The 21,942-nt window shown below is 41.3% G+C and overlaps 1 protein-coding gene across 2 annotated transcripts in view; it reads left to right on the top strand.

The window, feature by feature from the left end:
* LOC132026653 (S-adenosyl-L-methionine-dependent tRNA 4-demethylwyosine synthase TYW1-like) overlaps positions 1-21,942 on the top strand; it is a 200,409-nt gene that overhangs the window by 54,218 nt on the left and 124,249 nt on the right. For both annotated transcript variants that reach the window (XM_059414747.1, XM_059414748.1), the window contains exon 9: positions 20,403-20,521. In XM_059414747.1, coding sequence (XP_059270730.1) covers positions 20,403-20,521 — 119 coding nt within the window. The remainder of the gene's footprint in view (positions 1-20,402; positions 20,522-21,942) is intronic.

Here is a 21,942-nt window from a genome sequence, read left to right as displayed (position 1 = left end):
ATATTTATTATTCAAATCATTTGTTTTTAACAAAACTACTTTTTAATAACACCTTTGTAAAAAAGGTGTTTTTTGTAAAAGGTGTCTTTGTAAAAAAAATAAGAATATAGAAATAAAATAAAACTTATATTCCACCTTAGAAATCTTTTTTTTTTTTTAAAGATATTATTTATTTATTTGTCAGAAAGAGAGAGAAAGCACACAAGCAGGCAGAGAGGCAGGCAGAGGCGGAGAGAGAGGCAGTCTCCCTGCTGAGCAAGGAGTCTGATGCGGGATTCGATCCCAGGGCCCTGGGATCATGACCTGAGCCGAAGGCAGGAGCTTAACCCACTGAGCCATCCAGGCGTCCCTCCATCTTAGAAATCTTAAAGTGTATTTTCTTTCGGCCTTTTCTACTGTTCACCGTTATGTATATTTTTACATGTTTGAAATCATATTATATATGAAGTTTTGTATCAGATTTTCTCACTGAACATTGTGACAAGCTTTTTCCTGTTGAAGTCTTTTCTAAGCATAGAGACTACATTAATTATAAATGAAAGTGCCATAATTTAATTTGCCATTTATCTGATGACGATGTGGATTTTTCCCCCACTAATATAATGAATTATGTGAAGAATGTGTTTTTGTATGAAGCTTTGTTAGCATTTACATTATTTCCTTAGAGTCCTAGAAATGACATTACCAACTGAAAAGGTTTACTATCTTTTCTTGTAATTTCCTATGAACTGTTTGTAAAACTATTAATGAAGTCTGGATCTGTCATTATTGGGAATATTCTTCCTAGTCTGTTCTTTGCTCCTTCCGTTGTTACTGTTGTTGATGTGCTTTAATTTTACATTTTTATTTATTTTTATCTATTTAATGTTGCCTTTGTGTTTTCTTCTCTCTCTCTCTCTCTCTTTTTTTTTTTTTTGCAGGAGAAAAATAAGATCTAAATTTTATTTTACTTTTTAAAAAAATTAACATTAATGCATTATTTGTTTCAGGGATACAGGTCTGTGATTTGTCAGTCTCACCCAATTCACAGCACTCACCATAGCACATGCCCTCCCCAGTGTCCATCCACTGCCACTGCATCCATCCTACCCCTCTCCCCTCCAGCAACCCTTAGTTTGTTTCCTGAGATTAAGAGTCTCTTATTGTTTGTCTCCCTCCCTGGTTTCATCTTGTTTCATTTTTCCCTCCCTTCCCCTATGATCCTCTGTCTTGTTTCTTAAATTCCTCATGTCAGTAAGATCATATGATAATTGTCTTTCTCTGATTGACTTATTTCATTTAGCATAATAGCCTCTAGTTCCATCCATGTCTTGTAAATGGCAAGATTTTGTGGTTTTTTTGATGGCTGCATAGTATTCCATTGTAGGTATATACCACATGATCTTTTTCCTTCATCTGTTGATGGACATCTAAGTTCATTCCATAGTTTGGCTATTGTGGATGTTGCTGATATAAACATTCCAGCACATGTGCCCCTTCGGATCACTACATTTGTATCTTTAGGGTAAATACCCAGTAGTGCTATTGCTGGGTCATAGGGTAGCTCTATTTTCAACTTTTTGAGGAATCTCCATGCTGTTTTCCAGAGTGGCTGCACCAGCTTGCATTCCCACCAACAGCGTAGGAGGGTTTCCTTTCTCTGCATCTTCTTCAACATTTGTCGTTTCCTGACTGGTTAATTTTAGCCATTCTGACTGGTGTGAGGTGGGATCTCATTGTGGTTTTGATTTGTATTTCCCTGATGCCAAGTGATGTGGAGCACTTTTTCATGGATCTGTTGGCCATCTGAATGCCTTCTTTGCAGAAATGTCTGTTCATGTCTTCTGCCCATTTCTTGGTTGGATTATTTGTTCTTGGGGAGTTGAGTTTGATAAATTCTTTACAGATTTTGGATACTAGCCCTTTATCTGATCTGTCATTTGCAAATATCTTCTCCTATTCTGTCAGTCGTCTTTTGCTTTGTTGACTGTTTCCTTTGAAGTCCCGGTAGTTCATTTTTGCCCTTGCTCCCCTTGCCTTTGAAGTTGTTTCTAGGAAGAAGTTGTTGCGACTGAGGTCAAGGAGGTTGCTGCCTGTGTTCTTCTCAAGGTTTTTGATGGATTTCTGTCTCAAATTGAGGTCTTTCATCCATTTTGAGTCTATTTTTGTGTGTGGTATAAGGAAATGGTGCATTTTTATTCTTCTGCATGTGGCTGTCCAATTTTCCCAACACTGTTTGTTGAAGGGACTCTTTCTTCCATTGGATGTTCATTCTGACTTTGTCGAAGATTAGTTGACCATAGAGTTGAGGGTCCATTTCTGGGCTCTTTATTCTGTTCCATTAATTTATGTGTCTTTTGTTGTGCTTGTACTGTATTTTCTTGATGATTATAGATTTGTAATAGAGCTTGAAGTCTGGAATTGTAATGCCGCCAACTTTGCTTTTTTTTTTTTTCAACCTTCCTCCGGCTATTCAGGTCTTTTCTGGTTCCATATAAAGTTTAGGATTTTTTGTTCCATTTCATTGAAAAAAGTTGATGGCATTTTGATAGGGATTGCGTTAAATGTGTAGATTGCTTTAGGTAGTATAGACATTTTCACAGTATTTGTTCTTCCAATCCATGAGCATGGAACGGTTTTCCATTTCTTTTTGTCTTCTTCAATTTCTTTCATGAGTATTCTATAGTTTTCTGAGTACAGATTCTTTGCATCTTTAGTTAGATTTATTTCTAGGTATCTTATGGTTTTTGGTGTAATTGTAAATGGGATTGACTCCTTAATTTCTTATTCTTTTGTCTTATTCTTGGTGTATAGAAATGGAACTGATTTCTGTGCCTTGATTTTGTATCCTGACACTTCACTGAATTCCTGTATGAGTTCTAGCAATTTTGGAGTGGAGTCTTTTGGGGTTTTCACATTAAGTATCGTATCATCTGCAGAGAGTGAGAGTTTGACTTCTCATTTGCCGATTCAGATGCCTTTTCTTTCTTTTTGTTGTCTGATTGCTGAGGCTAGGACTTCTAGTACTATGTTGAATAGCAGTGGTGATAGTGGACAGCCCTGCCATGTTCCTGATCTTAGGGGGAAAGCTCTCAGTTTTTCCCCATTGAGAATGATATTTGCTGTGGACTTTTCATAGATGGCTTTGATGATATTGAGGTATGTGCCCTCTATCCCTACACTGTGGGGAGTTTTGATCAACAAGGGATGCTGTACTTTGCCAAATGCTTTTTCAGTATCTATTGAGAGTATCATATGGTTCTTGTTCTTTCTTTATTGATGTATTGTATCACATTGATTGATTTGCAGATGTTGAACCAACCTTGCAGCCCAGGAATAAATCCCACTTGGTCGTGGTGAATAATCATTTTAACATACTGTTGGATCCTATTCGCTAGTATTTTGGTGAGAATTTTTGCATCTGTGTTCATCAAGGATATTGGTCTGTAATTCTGTTTTTTGATAGGGTCTTTGTTTGGTTTTGGGATCAAGGTGATGCTGGCCTCATAAAATGAGTTTGCAAGTTTTCCTTCCATTTCTATTTTTTTGAACGGTTTCAGTAGAATAGGTTTTAAGTTCTTCTTTAAATGTTTGGTATTCCCTTGGGGGGGCCATCTGGCCCTGGACTCTTGTTTGTTTGGAAATTTTTTTTTTTTTTTTAAAGATTTTATTTATTTATTTTACAGAGAGAAATCACAAGTAGATGGAGAGGCAGGCAGAGAGAGAGAGAGAGGGAAGCAGGCTCCCTGCTGAGCAGAGAGCCCGATGCGGGGCTCGATCCCAGGACTCTGAGATCATGACCTGAGCCGAAGGCAGCGGCCTAACCCACTGAGCCACCCAGGTGCCCCTGTTTGGAAATTTTTGATGATTCCTTCAATCTCCTTACTGGTTATAGGTCTGTTTAGGTGTTCTATTTCTTTCTGGTTCAGTTTTGGTCGTTTATACATCTTTAGAATGCATCCATTTCTTTTGTCTAGTTTGCTGGTATATAGTTGGTTAGAATATATTCTTATAATTTTATTTCCTTGGTGTTGGTTGTGATCTCTCCTCTTTCCTTCATGACTTTATTAATTTGGGTCCTTTTCTTTTTGGTAAGTCTGGCCAGGGGTTTATCATCTTATTAATTCTTTCAGTGAGCCAGCTCCTAGTTTCGTTGATCTGTTCCTCTGCTCTTTTGGTTTCTATTTCATTGATTTTTGCTCTGATCTTTATTATTTCTCTTCTGCTTGGTTTAGGTTTTTTTTTTTTTTTTTTTAACTGTTCTTTCTCTAGCTCCTTTAGGTGTAGGGTTAGGTTGTATATTTGAGAACTTTCTTGTTTCGTGCGGTGAAAGGCTTGTATTGCTATATACTTTCCTCTCAAGACCACCTTTGCTGCATCCCAAAGATTTCGAAGAGTTGTTTTCATTTTCATTTGTTTTCGCAAATTTTTTTTCTAAAAGATGTTTATTTATTTATTTATTTATTTGGCAGAGAGAGAGAGATCACAAGTAGATGGAGAGAGAGGCAGGCAGAGAGAGAGAGGGAAGCAGGCTCCCTGCTGAGCAGAGAGCTCAATGAGGGACTTGATCCCAGGACCCTGAGATCATGACCTGAGCCGAAGGCAGCGGCTTAACCCACTGAGCCACCCAGGCGCCCTGTTTCCGTAAATTTTAAAAATTCTTTAATTTCCTGGTTGACCCATTCATTCTTTAGTAGGATGCTCTTTAGCCTCCATGTATTTGAGTTCTTTCAATTTTCCTCTTTTGGTTGAGTTCTAGTTTCAAAGCATTATGGTCTCAAAATATGTAGGGAATGATCCCAGTCTTTTGGTGTTCGTTGAGACCTGATTTGTGACCCATGATGTCATCTGTTCTGGAGAATGCTTATGTGCACTAGAGAAGAATGTGTATTGTGTTGCTTTGGGATGGAATGTTCTGAATATATCTGTGATGTCCATCTGGTCCAGTGTGCTATTTAAAGCCTTTATTTCTTTGTTAATCTTTTGCTTAGATGATCTGTCAATTTCAGTGAAGGAGGGTGTTAAAGTCCCTACTATTATTGTATTATTCTCAATGTGTTTCTTTGGTTTTGTTATTAATTATTATATGTTATAAATTGTTATTAATTGGTTTATATAATTGGCTGCTCCCATGTTAGGGACATGGATATTTAAAATTGTTAGATCTTTTTGTTGGGCAGACCCTTTAAGTATGATACAGTGTCCTCTTCATCTCTTATCATAGTCTTTGGTTTAAAATGTAATTTGTCTGATACAAGGATTGATGTCCTTTCTTTTGATGTCCACGAGCTTGGTAAATTATTTTCCACCCCTTCACTTTAAATCTGGAAGTGTCTTTGGGTCCAAAATGAGTCTCTTGCAGACAGCATATCAGTGAGACTTGTTGTTGTTTTTAAATCTATTCTGATACTTTGTGTCTTTTGACTGGGGGCATTTACATTCAGGGTAACTATCGAAAGGTAAGAATTTAGTACCATGGTATTGTCTGTATGGTGACTGTTACTGTATATTGTCTCTGTTCCTTTCTGGTCTGTTACTTTTAGGCTCTCTCTTTGCTTAAAGGACCCCTTTCAATATTTCCTGTAGGGCTGCTTTTGCGTTTGCAAATTCTTTTAGTTTTTGTTTGTCCTGGAAATGATTTATCTCTTCTTCTATTTTCATTGATAGCCTAGCTGGATGTAGTATTCTTGGCTTTATATTTTTCTCATTTAGTGTTCTGAATGCATGATGTCAGTTCTTTCTGGCCTGCTGGGTCTCTGTGGATAGGTTTACTGGCAATCTAATATTTCTGCCATTGTAGATTACAGACCTGTTGCCCCCAACTGCTTTCAGGATTTTCTCTTTGTCTCTGAACCTGTAAGTTATACTATTAGATGATGGGAGTATGGACCTATTTTTATTGATTTTGAGGGGGGTTTTCTGTGCCTCCTGGATTTTGATGAATGTTTCCTTCTCCAAATTAGGGAAATTCTCTGCTATAATTTGGTCCAATATATATTCCCCCCCCCTCTCATTCTTCTTCTGGGATCCCACTTATTTTAATATTGTCTCATCTTATGGTATCACTTATCTCTTGAATTCTCTCTTCGTGATCCAGTAGTTGTTTTATCTCGCTTTTTCTCAGCTTCTTTATTCTCATTTGTTCTTCTATGTCACTAATTCTTTCTTCTGCCTCATGTATCCTAGCAGTAAGAGCCTCCATTTTTTATTGCACCTCATTAAGAGCTTTTTGTATTTCAACTTGGTTAGATTTTAGTTCTTTTAGTTCTGCAGAAAGGGATTCTCTATTACCTTCTATGCTTTCTTCAAGTCCAGCTAGTATCTTTATAATTGTCATTCCGAACTCTAGTTGTGGTATCTTACTAAAGTCCGTATTGATTATTTTCCCTAGCAGTTGATACTGACTCTTGTTCCTTTTTTTTAGGTGGTTTCTCCCACTTTGTCATTTTATCCAGAGAAGAATAGGTTAATGAGAGAACAAAATGCTAAAAGGGTAACAATGACCCTAGAATAAACAGATCAGAAGAGACCAGAAACCTGGGGTTGGGGGGAGAAAGGAAAAAGAAATATGGTCCAGCTGGTGAAGAGAACAGAGCCACACACTTGATTTTGGGTATATTTTGGTCTGTTAGCAGAAACTGCCTCTCAGAGTTTTAAAGAAAGGAAAACACACATATATACACAAAAATAAAGGTAAATACGATGGAGGGTGGAGTATGACTGCAAAGATGAAAACTTAAAAAGATTTTAAAGAAGGAATTGATAAGTTTGTTGAAAAAAGAAAGAAAAAAGTTAAAAAAAATGGAGAGAATGTGATCAGGCAGGAGGCTAGAATAAAGCTATACATTAGATTTAGGGTATATTTTGGTCTTTTAGAAGAAATCATGTCCCAAAATTTTAAAGAATGAAAAACGTGTGTGTGTGTGTGTGTGTGTGTGTGTGTGTGTGTGTGTAATAAGGTTAAATACAATGAAGGGATAGAATATGATTGTAAAAATGAAAATTAAGGAATATTTTTAAGAAGGTATTGGTAAAGGTGCCTGGGTGGTGGCTCAGTCGGTTAAGTGACTGCCTTTGGCTCAGGTCATGATCGTGGAGTTCCAGAATCAAGTCCCACGTCAGGCTCCCAGCTCCACGGGGAGTCTACTTCTCCCTCTGACCGTCTCCTCTTTCCTGCTCTCTCTCAGTCTCTCTCTCACTAATGGAGAAATAAAAAGAAAAAAAGGTATTGATAAGATGGTTAAAATAGAAAAGGGGAACAATTTTAAAAAATAGGAAAAGAAAAAGAAAATTAAGAAAATTTAACTTTGAATCATGGAGGAAAAAAAGTCATGAATTCTCTGTGCTGTATTCTCCCAGCACTGGAGTTTTGCAGTTCTCATTGATTGGTCAACTTGGTCTTGGCTGGATGTTTTTGCTGATCTTCTCGGGGAGGGACTGGGATAGCACCACCCTAGCCAGGGGGCCTGGCTAAGTCATCTGCTTGGGTTTGCCCTTGGTAGCTTTTGTTCCCTGAATGCTTTCTCTACAACTTTGGAGGAGGAGAATGGAGATACAGCCTCCCAATCTCCAGCTCCGGAGGAGCTGAGAACTCTGGTTCCTCCTCCTCGGTGCCTCCTCAGAGAAAAGCAGTCAATCCCCCCATCTCCCTGGTCTCTGGCCGCACTCTGAGCTCACCCGGACTGTAACCGAGCATTTCTGTCTTTGGTGCACGGCTCTGTTTGGAGTCTCCAAACCCAGCAGATTGCTGCAGCGTGCCCCTGTGCCGCTCTTGCTGGTGGAGGAAAGGGCGGCCTCCCTGGATCTGCCATTGGCAGGGTCCCTGCTCAAAGACTGTAGAGGGAATCATGGTTTATGGCAACCCCTACCTGAGAGCCCCCTCCTGGGTTCTGTCTCTGCAGCTGTTTCCCCGCTCTGATACTTGGGAGCGCCGTCACACTCAGACATCTGGTCATTCTGTGACCCCAAGGGTCCTGAGACCACACTTGTCCCAGCGAGGATTCCACACCCTGCTTAACCACAGGAGTGATGTCCCTCAGCCGAACTCCTAAAAGTTCTGATTTTGTGCTCTGCTGCTCTACCGTGTGCTGGGGGCCGGCTGACAAAGGCTCCCTCCCCCAGGGGTCTGTCTTCTCAGATACCGCCTCGGGTTCACTTCACGTGTCCTACCTTCTAGAAAGTGGTTCCTTTTCTATGCATAGAATTGCTGCTGTTCCTCTGTCCTATCTTCTGTTGAGGTCGTAGGTGTTCAGAATGGTTTGAGAAGTGTCTAGCTGAACTCCTGGGACCAGACGAAATTTAGGTCTCCTCCTCCTCCTCCGCCGTCTTCCTCCTCCCTCTTCTTCTTCTTTTAACTTATGGGATTCTTTCTCACCCAGAGATTTAGAAAATAATCACTTCTTTATGCTACTTTTTTTTTTTTTAAGATTTTATTTATTTATTTGACAGACAGAGATCCCAAGTAGGCAGAGAGGCAGGCAGAGAGAGAGGAGGAAGCAGGCTTCCCGCCAAGAGGAGAGCCCGATGTGGGGCTCGATCCCAGGACCCTGGGATCATGACCCGAGCCGAAGGCAGAGGCTTTAACCCACTGAGCCACCCAGGTGCCCCTCTTTATGCTACTTTTTAAAGCTAATTTTTAAAATTCTGTTAAGCAAAGTTTGCCATCCTCATCATGTTAAAGCAAACAGTTCAGTCATATTAAATACTTTTTCCCAATGCAACTGTGACTACCATCCATTCCCATAACTCTTGATCTTGCAAAACTGAAACTTTGTACCTTTTGAACAGTAACTCCCCACTCTTCCCTCCCTACAGCTCCTAGTAACTCCCTAAATTATACTTTCTGTCTCTATGATTTCAGCTTCTCTGAGTATCTCGTATAAGTGAAATCATAGAATGCGGATCTTTTAGTGACCGGCTTATTTCGCTTAGCATAATGCCCTCAAGGTTCATCATGTCGCATGTGTCAGAATTTCCTTTTTATATTACTGAGTAATACTCCACTGTACATATATACCACATTTTTCTTTAGCCGTTTATTTGTTTTGTTTTGTTTTAGAGGTTTTATTTATTTATTTGTCAGACAGAGAATGCCGGTAAGACTTGGGAACACAAGCAGGGTGAGTGGGAAAGGGAGAAGCAGGCTGCCGGCAAAGCAGGGAGCCCGATGCGGGACTGGATCTCAGGACCCTGGGGTCATGACCGGAGCTGAAGGCACACACTTAACAACTGAGCCACCCAGGTGCCGCTATCCATTTACCTGTTGACCAACACTTGGGTTCCTTCCACGTTTTAGCTGTTGTGGACAATGCTGCTATGAAGGTAGGTGCGCAGATAGGCCTTTGAGAGCCTGTTTTCCATTCTTTTGGGTACAGACCCCAAAGTGGAATTTCTGGATTTATGGTAATTCTTTAGTTTTAATTTTTTGAGGAACGGCCATATCATTTTAAACTGGAGCTGTACCATGTTTCGTTCCCACCAACAGTACACAGGGTTCCAGTTTTGCCGTGTCCTCACCAGCACTTGTTTTGTTTTTGTTCTTTGAGAGGAGCCCTCCCAATGGGTGTGTCTCACTGTGGTTCTGGTTTGCATTTCACTGCCTATTAGTGTTGTCAGGCATCTTTTCATTGCTTATTGGACATCTGTATACTTTCTTTGGAGAAACGTCTATTCAGGTCCTTTGACCGTTTTTGAGTGGTATTAGTTCTTCTTTAAATATTTGCTAGAATTCATCCAGTAAAGGAATCAGATACGAGGCTTTTCTTTCATTGCTGGGAGATTGGTGTTTACTGATCCAGTCTCCTTGCTGGTGATAGGTCTATTCAGGCTTTCTGTTTCTTGTGACTTCCTGGTAGATTTTGTGTCCATTTCAACTAGTGTCTCCAGTTTCTCAGGTGCATTGGTTCATAGTACTCAGATCTATTTTATTTTTGTAAAATCGGTGGTAATGTCCTTACTCCATTTCAGATTTTAGTAATTTGAGTCTTCTTTCTTTTTTTAGTCCTATCTAGCTAATGGTTTGTTGATATTTGATGATCTTTTTGAAGAACCAACTTTTTGTTTCATTTTTCTCTCTTGTTTTTCTATTGTCTGTTTTATTGATTTCATATTCATTATTTCATATCCCTCTGCTAGCTTTGGATTTGTTCATTCTTTTTCTAAATGCTTAAGTTGTAGAGTTACCTTGTTTTTTTGAATTCTCTTTCTTTGTAATATAAGCATTTGTAGCTATAAATTTCCTCCTCAGCACTGCTAAATTTTGTTTTTTTGTGTGTGTTTTTTTTTCATTTTCATTAATTTCTGAGTATTTTCTAACTTCTCTTGTGATTTCTTCTCTGATGCATTGATTGTTTAAAAGTGTGTGGTTTAATTTCCACAATTTCGTGAACTTCCCAATTTTCTTTATATACTGATTTCTAACTTCCTCCCATTGTGGTCAGAGAAGATACTTTGTATGATCTCTGTCTCTTAAAATCCATTCAGCTTAATTTTGGGGCTAATTTGCAGTCTATCCTAGAAATGTCCTGTGTGCATTTGAGAAGATTGTATCTGCTGTTACTGTTGGCTGGAGTGTTCTACATGTGTGTCTTAGATCTAGTTGGTCTGCTGCGTGAAGTCCTCTTTCCTTCCTTGTCTTCTCTCTCGTGGTTCTTTTCATTGTGAGTGGTGGGGTATTCAAGTCTCCAACTGTATCGTAGAGCTATTTCTCCCCTCATTTTTGCTTTATATATTTTGAAGATAGGTCATTTGGTGTGTAAATGTTTATAATTATTATATATTCTTGCTATTTTGAACCTTTTATTAATATATAATGTCTTTTGTCCCTTGTAATCTTTTTTGATTTATCTTTTGTCCCTTGTAACCAAAATCTATTTTGTCTGCTAATAGTATAGCCATTCCTGCTCTCCTGTGATTACTGTTTGCATGGAATATCTTTGCGACCTTTATCTTTCGACCTAGCTATGTCTTTGGAGGTAAGGTGAGTCTCTTGTAGACAACATAGAGTTGGGTCATGTCTTTTTATCCATTCTGCCAAGGTCTGTCTTTTGATTAAAGAGTTTAATCCATTTCCATTTAAAGTAATTACTGGTAAGGAGGGGCTTACTTCTGTCATTATACTTTTCCCCTCTATCCCCCTATTGCTTTCTTTTTTTTTTTTAAAGATTTTTTTATTTTATTATTTATTTGACAGGGAGAGATTACAAGTAGGCAGAGAGGCAGGCAGAGAGAGAGGAGGAAGCAGGCTCCCTGCTGAGCAGAGAGCCTGATGCGGGACTCGATCCCAGGACCCTGAGATCATGACCTGAGCCGAAGGCAGTGGCTTAACCCACTGAGCCAACCAGGCACCCATCCCTATTGCTTTCTTATTCCTCATTCCCTACAGTTTTGTCTTTTTTAGTTGATTTTTGTAGTGAAATGTATAAATTCCTTCTTAGTTTCCTTTTGTGTATATTGTATAGCTACTTTTCTTGTGGTTACCACGGGGATTACATTTAACATTGATGTAACATTTTATTTTAAAGTTACCGCAGCTTAATTTCAGTAACATGCAAAAATTCCACCTTTACAGCTCGGTCCCCACGACTTTCAGTTAATTGATGGCACAGAACTACATCTTCATACCTTGTGAGCAGAAAAACATAAACTAGTAATTCCTTTAATGCAGTTATCTCCTAAATTATGTAGGGAACAAGATTTGGAATTACAAACCAAAGTTGCAAAATACTAGTTTTATACTAATATTTTTTTTTCTTTAAATGTATTAGTCTCTTAAATCATGTAGAAAACGAGTTACAAACTATTGACACAGTAACAGTAGTTTTCATAATTGTCCCCATATTTACCTTTTTTTTTTTTTTTTTTTTTAGATTTTATGTATTTATTTGACAGACAGAGATCACAAGTAGGCAGAGAGGCAGACAGAGAGAGAGAGGAGGAAGCAGGCTCCCTGCTGAGCAGAGAGCCCGATGCGGGACTCGATCCCAGGACCCTGAGATCATGACCTGAGCTGAAGGCAGCGGCTTACCCCACTGAGCCACCCAGGCGCCCCAACCAATATTTACCTTTATTGGGATCTCCGTACGGCTTGGAGGTACTGCGTAGTCCCCTTTCACTTCCCTGCAGGAGCCCCTCGAGCGTCTCTTTCAGAGCAGGCCTGGTGGCCACGAGCCGCTTCCCGTTGTGTTTGTCTGGGGATGTCTTGATTTCTCCCTCCATTCCGAAGGGTGGTTTTGCCAGATACGGAATTCTTGGTTGACAGTTTTTCTCTTTTCACACTTTGAATATCTTGGCCCACTGCCTTTTGATCTCCAAAGTTTCAGACGAGCGATCTGCCCATAATTTTATGAATGACCCCTTGTACGTGATGATTCACTTTTCTCTGGTCACTTCCCAGGTTTATTCTTTGTCTTTTGAAAGCTTGAGTGTGATGTGTCTTGGTGTGGGTCTCTTTGAATTCATCTTATTGGAGCTTGTTGAGCTTGTTGGGTGCTTCCATTCACGTCTGTCATCAAATTTGGGGATTTTCCATGTATCGTTTCTTTATATATTCTCTCTGCCCCTTCTTTTGGGACATGAACAATGCGCATGTTGTTCCACTTGACGTGCCCCACAGGTCCTTTAAGCTCTCTCTTTGCTTTTCTTCATTTTTTTTTTTTTTTTCTCCTCAGCCTTGGTAAGTTCTACCATTTTATCTTCAGGTTCTCTGATTCTTTGGCCATTCAGATCTGCCCTTGAATCCCTCTAGTGAATTTTTCATTTCCATTATCAAACTTTTCAGCTCCAGAATTTCTTTTTGGTTTCTCTTTAGGCTTCTTAGCTCTTTATTACTATTTCCATATTGTTCACACATTGTTTTGTTTTCACTTCTTCCCTTAGTTCTTTGAGAAACTTTAGGACCATGTTTTTAAGGCCTGTCTAATATATCTGCCGTAAAGTATTTTTCGGGAATAGGTTCTGTTGAATTATTTTTTTCCTCTCCAATGGGACATACTTTCCTATGTCTTTGTATGCCCTTGGGCATTTGAATCTAATCATGTGGTAACTCTGGAAATCAGATTCTCCCTTCCACAGGGTTTGCTGTTTTTTATTATTGTTTTTGTTTTATTGAGTTTCGTTGACTCTCTGTAAGGATCCGGCTGAGGTGTAAACTTAATGTCTTGCATCTTTTTCTGAGCCTTTCCCTGGGCATGCAGAGTAACTTTCTGTTTCTCCCTGAATGTTCCACTGAATGTGAATATTCTAGTCTTTAATGTCTGGTTCCATGAAAGGTGACAGTGTAAAGTGGAGGGGATAGGAATAGGTGGAGGCCCTCTCAGTCTCCTGGAAGTCACTTCAGCTAGCCGGGTAAGGCCTTCAAAAATCCGGATGGGGAGCAGTGCGGCAACACTGGCTCTGTGCCCTTTCATACCTCTGTGATCAGAAGCTACAATTAGCAGTCACAGCACAGGTGCCCAGTATTTTGCAGGACAGGGTCCTTTTTGCCTACCCTAGCTACCGCAAATGGTGTGCAAGCTGCCTCAGGAACACGCGCACAGCTATCTGCCACATGGCTGGGGGTGGGGAGCTCCTGCTGTGCTAAGAGCTGAAATGAACTGTCCAAGCCTTTTCCTGGAAGTTGCAACCCTTCAACCGACTTGAGTTTCTGAGTAGTTGCCTTAGACAGATTCTGCCAGTGCAGTGGTCCAGGCGGGGCGACTGGGTCCTGGTGGGTCCTCCTCCTCCAGCTTCCCTGACTTCACCTCCTGTATGTACTCTTTAAGGTTTAATCAGTTGGAATTTATTTTGCTCTAGAGTAGGAAAGAAATACCTGAGTTAGGGGTCAGTAGACTTTTTCTTAAAGGGCCAGATAGTGACTTAACTTCTGTGGGTCGCACGATCTGTGCGGTAGCTCCTCTGCTCTGCCATAGCAGAAAAGCAGCCGTGGGCAGTAAAATGGGGGGGGGGGTGTGTGTGCAGAATTCCGGCAGTCCTGTATTTGCAGAAGCTGGCAGCAGACTGGTTTTGTCCCATTGCTGGCGCTCATTGACCTCTGCGTTGCATTCTCCATCCTCTGTCAAAAATTTGATTCTGAAATTTTACCCACTTGTGTATAGCTGGTTAGCTGGCCACAGGGTCATGGATGCTGGCAGAAGGCACGGGCAGTTTATGATAATAACAGCTGTAGCTGGAATGTCATTATTTACTCTGGTTCCGGAGTCCCTGGTGCTCCTGGGGCAGCTCTGGAAGAGCCAGTAACATCTCTGGATGTGCTATAGGAGAGGAACCCCAAGTTTAGGGAAAATGAAGCTCTTAGAGTTGACAGTAATCCTGCCTGACCTTTGTCCTAGAGGGACATCTCCGTATTACACTGGACAATAAACACACATATCATTGGCTCCAGAGAGAGACACTGTATCTTCTAAGGCCATTCACTGTACAAACCTTTTTGAGAAGATAGTATAGAATAAAGGCAGGCAGTGCTGCTTGCATGAATTCAGAGAGAGACCCCTGGAGTTCTGTCTCCCAACACCCCATCTCCATTCCTCCCCCTGCACCCCTGTCCCCAAATTGATGTGCCTAAAGCCTGCCTGGTGATGGTGTCTTGCTTCATTCAGTGTGGCTCTGCTGGGCTGCAGCTGTATTTCTTGGGCTCACATTTGCCCTGAGGCCAGGAATTAATGGCTTCATAACTCTGAGGCTGTCTGTAATTTCTGCCCCTAGATTTATAACATAGATTGAATTCTAAGCGTGTGTCACCCTCAGGCCTTCCCTTTTCCAGCCTCGTTGTTTACTGATTTTCAGATGGGAGAGAACTTCCTTTCGGAATGTGTTATCTGAGGATTAGTGGTCTGCACACGGGGCATAAACCCCTTTCTCCCTCTTCCTTCCTGCTCTGCGTAACTCTGAACTGGGGAAAACACAAGATGAGAACTTTGAAATATGGTAAGAGGAAGGCTACCTGGTTTGGGACTCCAGGAGCGGAAGAACGATAGGGCAGCAGGGTGTTCTACGTCTGTCTGTCTGAAGAGGAAGGCTGAGACCCCACGTTTCCTAATCCTTAATTTAGCAACAGGAAACCACCTAAGGAGGCTCATTAATGGAGTGGAGACGACAGAGGATAGAATCAGGGGTCTTACCATGTCAGTAGTATGATCTCTAAACAGCATAGCTCGATAGAATTTACCTGATCTGAACGACAGAGCAAACCACAAACAGGACAAAACTAAAGAAATCCACATCATAATACCTTAGAACTAATGATCTGAAAAGTAAAAAAGAAACGATCTTGAAAGAGGTTAGAGAAAAATGATGTATTAGTATTTATTTGACATCGGATTTCTCATCTGAAGTCGAGGAGGCCAGAGGGAAGTGGTACACATTTTTCAATTGTTGAAAGAAAATACGTGATGAGCATTAATTCTGTATCTGGCAAAACTGTCCTTCCAGAATGAAGATTAAATAAAGACATCCATGATGAGAAACAAAGAATTTGTTGTTTGCTAATCTGCCCTTAAAAACTGGCTAAAGGAAGTTCTTCTGATGAAATGATACAGATTATTGGAGCACAAAGGAAGTCAGGAAGAATGATGGAAAGATCAGAAATATGGGTTTGTGCAGGAGATGATCATTTTCCTCACGACTTTTAGAAATCATATTTGATGATTGAAACAAAATTAAAATACCATGTAATACTCAGGGCAATGATATTTCATTTAAAAGAGGAAAAGTTAAAGGGAGTGGAAGTGATATTTGCACACTTCACATGCGGTATAAAATGTTAGTAGCAGCCGACTCTGAGAGTCGTGTATATATGTAAGTGTACACACGCACACACACATATATATGCAGTATATACAGAAGTCCTGTATATTTGCAAGACTCAGAATAACTACTACAAAAACTATACAAAGAGCTGCCAACAACTCTGACAAAAGTTTACAAAGGGATACACTAAAAGAAAAAAACCCCCACAAGATAAGATGGGGTACTGAAAGTGTTTACATAACCTGCAGGAAATCAAGAAAAGAGTAATAGGTATGAGAACAAAAAAGGAAACAAGCAGGAAACATAACAGAATACCAGACCCGAGGACTAATAAATTAGTGATTGCTTCAAATGCAAATATTCTGAAGCTTTTATTTATTTATTTGAGAGAGAGAGCGCACAAACAGGGGGAGTAGCAGGACGAGATGGAGAAGCAGGCTCCCCGCTGAGCAGGGAGCCCATTCGGGCTCGATCCCAGGAGTCTGCAATCATGACCTGAGCTGAAGGCAGACACTTCAGACACTTCTAAATATATGAACTGGCAGGGGAGCCTGGATGGCTCAGTTGGTTGAGCGACTGCCTTCGGCTCAGGTCATGATGCCGGACTTCCAGGATCGAGTCCCGCATCAGGTTCCCCGCTCCTTGGGGAGTCGGCTTCTCCCTCTGACCTTCTCCTCTCTCATGCTCTCTCTCACTCATTCTCTCTCAAATAAATAAATAAAATCTTTAAAAAAAATAAATATATGAACTGGCAGATAACTGGCAGAGTGGATAAGAAACATAGGACCCCAGAATACATGGACAAGAAACTCACTTCAAACCCAGTGACGCGGGTAGGTTGAGTAAAATGATAGAAGGATTCATAGTGTGCCGCCAGTAACCCAGAGAGCAGGGCTGCCTCTCTCAAGTCAGATTAAGCAGACCACAGAGCCAGGAAACATACTGGAGACGGAGAACGACGTTTCATAATAATAAAAGGATAATCCACACTAAAGGAAGTTACATCAGACACTGGAGGCTTAGAACTGATGTAGTTGAATGGAAGAACCTTAAAAAAATAAAAATTCACAGTTACAGCTGGGGACCTTTTTTTAAAGAGCACACACGTGAGCGGCGGGAGGGGCAGAGGGACAGAAGAGGACCTCAAGCGACCTCCCTGCTGAGTGCAGAGCCTGACGACCCCGAGATCATGACCTGAGCTTGATCCAAGAGTCAGATTCTTACTGGCTGAGCCACCCAGGTGCCCCTTAGTTGGGGACCTTGAAACCCCTTTCAGCATCTCCTGGAACTACTTCACTGAAAATCACAAGGATATAGAAAATCCCAGCAACACTAGTAACTAATAGGATCTGGTTGACAGATGAAGAGCATCTTACCCAGCAACAGCAGAATATACAGGTTTTCAAGTGCCTGTGGAACACCGGCCAAGACAGACCGTGTCCTCGGCCAAAGAACAAATCTCAGTAGATTTATAAGAATTGAAATCATTAGGTTGTTCTCTGACCATAATGGAATCAAGCTAGAAATGAATAATAGAAACAAAAAGAAAATCTCTTTGGAAATTAAACAGTGCATCTCTGAAAGCCCTGGGCCACAGAAGAACTTGCAAAGGAAATGGAAAAATACATACAAGCAAATGACAGTACAGAAAAACCGGATGTGGGGGGTGAGTCAGGCAGGGGTCCGAGGGAGGTTTACAGCAGCAAGTGCTTACCCCGGAAACGCAGAAAGAGAACAAAGCAGAAATCGATGAGAATCTGAATGCGTGTACATGTGCATGGGAATCTAAATGTAAATCTCCGTAGGTGTTGATAGGTTAGAAGACAGTACGGGAAACGGTCACCTTCCCCCAGACTGATCTCTACGTGCCATGCAGTTCCCACCAGAATCCCGGTGAGGGTTCTGTAGAAATAGACAGACTTGCTCTCAAATTTGCGGGGAGTGGTCCTGGCCCTAAAATAGCTTTAGCAGTGTTGAGGAAGAGAAATAAAGTGGGAGGAATCACACACCTTGATGTTAAAGCTTACTGTGATGCCTGCTCAGCGGGAGCCTGCTTCTCCCTCTCCCTCTGCTCCCCCTGCTTGTGCCTCCCTCCCTCTCTCTCTGTGTCAAATAAATAAAAATAAAATCTCTGAAAAGATAAACTTCACCTCTTACATGAAAATTAACTGAAAATGGATCATGAACTAAACTAAAGCTATAAAAACTTATAGAAAAAATAGGTATTTTATTTTTAAAAGATTGTATTTGTTCATTTGACAGACAAAGATCAGGAGTAGGCAGAGAGGCAGGCAGAGAGAGAAGGAGGAAGCAGGTTCCAGGACCCTGGGATCACGACCTGAGCTGAAGGCAGACGTTTAACCCACTGAGCCACCCAGGCGCCCGAGAAAACAGTTTTAGAAAGAGCAGCGTGCCGTCCTTCTCATATGCCTCTGACCCTTTATCCTCTGGGACGTTCTCATATGCCTCTGACCCTTTATCCTCATAGCCCTCCGGTATTCAGTGTGCACAGCACCCCTCTGGGACGTTCTCTCCGCTCCTGCACGGCCAGCTGGCTCGGCGTCCATCTCTCGGGCTCCAGTGACACCATGATGGACACTTGGCTCTTCTCTGCTCGTCCAGCATCTGGACCTTTTCGTGTTTGGGGAATTCTGTGACATTAGCTTTGTTGAGCGCAAGGACCCACTGCCTGCTTAAGAAGCCAAGGACGAGAGACACTGTTGCCTGGTGTCTCGGGCTGGCAGTGGGTGTAACAGGATCATTTAGGGTGGTGCTTGCCTTTGCCTGAGACTTGGAGTGTGAGGTGAGTGAGGAGGAGGACCTGGGACAGGGACACCTCGTGCTTGGGCTCATGGCAGCAGCCTCTGCTTTTCAGGGCTGGTGCCGTGATGTGTCCCGAGAGTGATGGCGTCTGAGGGATGGAGGCCTGGTCCTGCCAGCCGGCCTTATTCCTGCCTTTCTAAAGATTCCGTGAGCTGTGGGGTCCTATTAATAAATCCCTTTTCTTTTCAGCCACAGTCAGTTTCTGTTGCTTGCAGGAGACTCTTGATTGATTCAAATACCCTATTGTCAAAGCAGTACCCATTTTGCCTCCTTTTTTTTTTTTTTTAAGATTTTATTTATTTATTTGACAGACAGAGATCACAAGTAGGCAGAGAGGCAGACGAGGGTGGTGGGGGGAGCAGGCTCCCTGCTGAGCAGAGAGCCTGATGCGGGACTGGATCCCAGGACCCTGAGACCATGACCTGAGCTGAAGGCAGAGGCTTTAACCCACGGAGCCACCAGGTGCCCCCCATTTTGACTCTTTACTTGACATTTCCTCGTACTGGATCATGGTTGGGGCTCGGTCTTACTCATTCTTGTACATTCAACACCCGTCCTCGAGGTTCATCACCTTCTCAGTAATACTGGAATCTTCAGGTCTTCAACTTCGTTTCTCCTTCAGTGCTGGTTTCCCTCTGACTTTGGCATTTGGAAGGCTTTTTAGTTTCCGGTGCTGTTTGCAGGATTTGAATGTTTTGTTTGCCTTTTGGATATTTTATTGGGAAGTTGAAAGAGAATTTGCAGTTACCTTGAACAGTATTTTTTCTTACTTTTCTTTATGCAAGTACCAAGTGAGATGGACAAGGGAACCTTTTTGATCAGGGCAAAAAATAAGACTTTGTGGTCGACCAACATAGTAATCAAGCTGGTAGATTTTTTGGTAATTTTCTTTCATTGTGGATAGCATTATAATGTTAGCACACTGATATATATATATCACACGCACACACACACATGCACACACACACGCACACACACACATGCGCGCACACACACAGGCTCCTCGCATCTCGTTTGTTCCTGTTGATGATTCAGTCATGCCTCAGTCGCAGCTGACCTGAGTCAGCATCACATACCTCCTTAGCACCCTGCCTCTTTCCTCCGCTAATGGGACCCAAGTCACCATAACCTTATTTGCATAGCTTCCCCCCAGATTTCGCTCTTACAAAATCCAGTCTGTCTTGCAGAATTTCTAGATGGAGCTTTCTGATGAGACCTCAGAAAGCTTGGGAATATCTTTTGATTCTAACCCTAAGTTGACCTGCATTATTTCCTCAACTTTTAATTCTTACTACACTCACCGTGGTTTTACGACTCATGTATTAAATAGTGTCCTTTTGGGGAAAAATATGTCTTTCACGTTCATGCTGCTGGTCCCCTTAATGGTCTCAGTATGTTCAAGTTCTGCCCTTCAGTTGACACAGACTGTACTTCAGGGTGCATGCCCTTGCCCACCTCCCTTACTCGAAGCAGAGACACCCTTTCGCGTGCGTGCTGTGGCCGTCTTCTTGGAGCCTGTCATACCTACCCCTTGGTTTTCTGGATTATTGGACTAACATTATCTGAGGCAGTTGAATGGATTTGAAAGTGCAGGCATCAGTGGCCTTCTCTGTAGATCTTTCAGAGTTAATGAATCATAGTTGATTTCACTGGGTTTTAGAAAACTTAAAGGACCATCAAAACCCAAAGCATCATCAAAACACTGGAATGTTAATTTTCTGCGTCATGCCGATACCAGTAGGGGTATTTATGGTTATGAAAGGCACATTTTTTTCTTAAATATGATGTACTTGGTGTTCTGTTTCCTTGCCTTGAGGATTTTATCCAGATTATCATTTGTTTTTTCACTTTCGCAGTCGATGCTCCGGGGGAGAGGAGGTTGCTATAAACATACGTTCTACGGCATCGAGAGCCACCGTTGCATGGAAACTACCCCAAGCTTGGCCTGTGCAAATAAATGTGTCTTCTGTTGGCGGTAAGTGAAAATGAATGGCTGTGGTGACCAAATATGTGACCTTCTGTAATAATCCATTTCTGTTCAGCATGGCATGCAAATTTACCTGAAGCTCTGCTGTCTCTATAATTAACCCCCGTCTTCATTCCTAATACAGTCGTGCATTTGGTTGTTTTTCCTTGATTAGTTTTTATCAGGGGTTTGCCGATTTTTTGTCTTTCATGAATCCTCTGCATTATATCTTTGTTTTCTTGTTCAGTAATCTACTACTATTTTTTTTGCCCCCTCTTCTTTTTATAGCTTAGATTGTTAACTTAGTAATATTAGTCTTCTATAAGTCTTTAATCAAAAATTTTCATCTAAGTACTTCTTCAGCTACATTCCATAGATTTTGATTAGTTAATTATTTTTAAAAATTTTTAAAATTTGAATATAGTTGACATACATGATAGTTTCAGATGTGCAGCATAGTGATTCAACAAGTTTACGCCCTACGCTGCGCTCCCCCTGACGGCAGCTCTCATCTGTTACCGTACCACACTGTGACATTACCCTGGGCGGTATGCCCTGTTCTCTACCTTTTCTTCTTCTTCTTTTTTTAAAAAATATTTTAAAAAGATTTTTATTTACTTATTGGACAGACAGAGATCACAAGTAGGCAGAGAAGCGCAGAGAGAGAGGAGGAAGCAGACTCCCTGCTGAGCAGAGAGCCTGATGTGGGACTCGATCCCAGGACCCTGAGATCATGACCTGAGCGGAAGGCAGAGGCTTTACCCCACTGAGCCACCCAGGCGCCCCTCTACCTCTTATTCCTATGATGTATTTATTCAGTAACTGGAAGCCGGTATCTCTCACCATCCCTCATGCATTTTGCCATCTCCCATCCCCGTCCCCTTCTGGTAACCATCATTTCTCTGTTTTTATAGTTCTGATTCTCTTTGTTTCTTTGTGTATTCATTTGTTTTTAGATTACAAATATAAGTGGAATCATATGGTACATTTGTCTGTGTCTGTCTGCCTTATTGCATGATTGCATGTAGCGTGATACCCTCTAGGTCCAACCAAATAGTCACACACGGTAGTGACTCATTCTTTTTGTGTCTGAGTAATAGTGCATTGCACACGTGTACCACATCTTCTTTATCTGTTCATCTATTAGGGGACACTTGGGCTGCTTCCATATCACGGTTACTATAAATGATGCTGTAGTAAACAGCGGTACATACATCTTTTTGTGTAAATAAATGCCCAGGAATGGAATTACGGGATCATATGGTTATTCTGTTTATAATTTTTCAGGTAACCTCCATACTGTTTTCCACTGTGACTGTACCAACTTATATTCCCATCAGCTGTGCACCAGGCGTTCTTTTTCTCCATACCCTTGCCAACACTTGTTATTTCTTGTCTTTTTTGTTCTGTTCTGGCAGGTGTTCGGTGAT

The sequence above is a fragment of the Mustela nigripes genome, chromosome 11 (assembly GCF_022355385.1).
Source record: "Mustela nigripes isolate SB6536 chromosome 11, MUSNIG.SB6536, whole genome shotgun sequence".
NCBI lineage: Eukaryota > Metazoa > Chordata > Mammalia > Carnivora > Mustelidae > Mustela > Mustela nigripes.
This window is presented reverse-complemented; position numbering and strand designations above follow the sequence as displayed.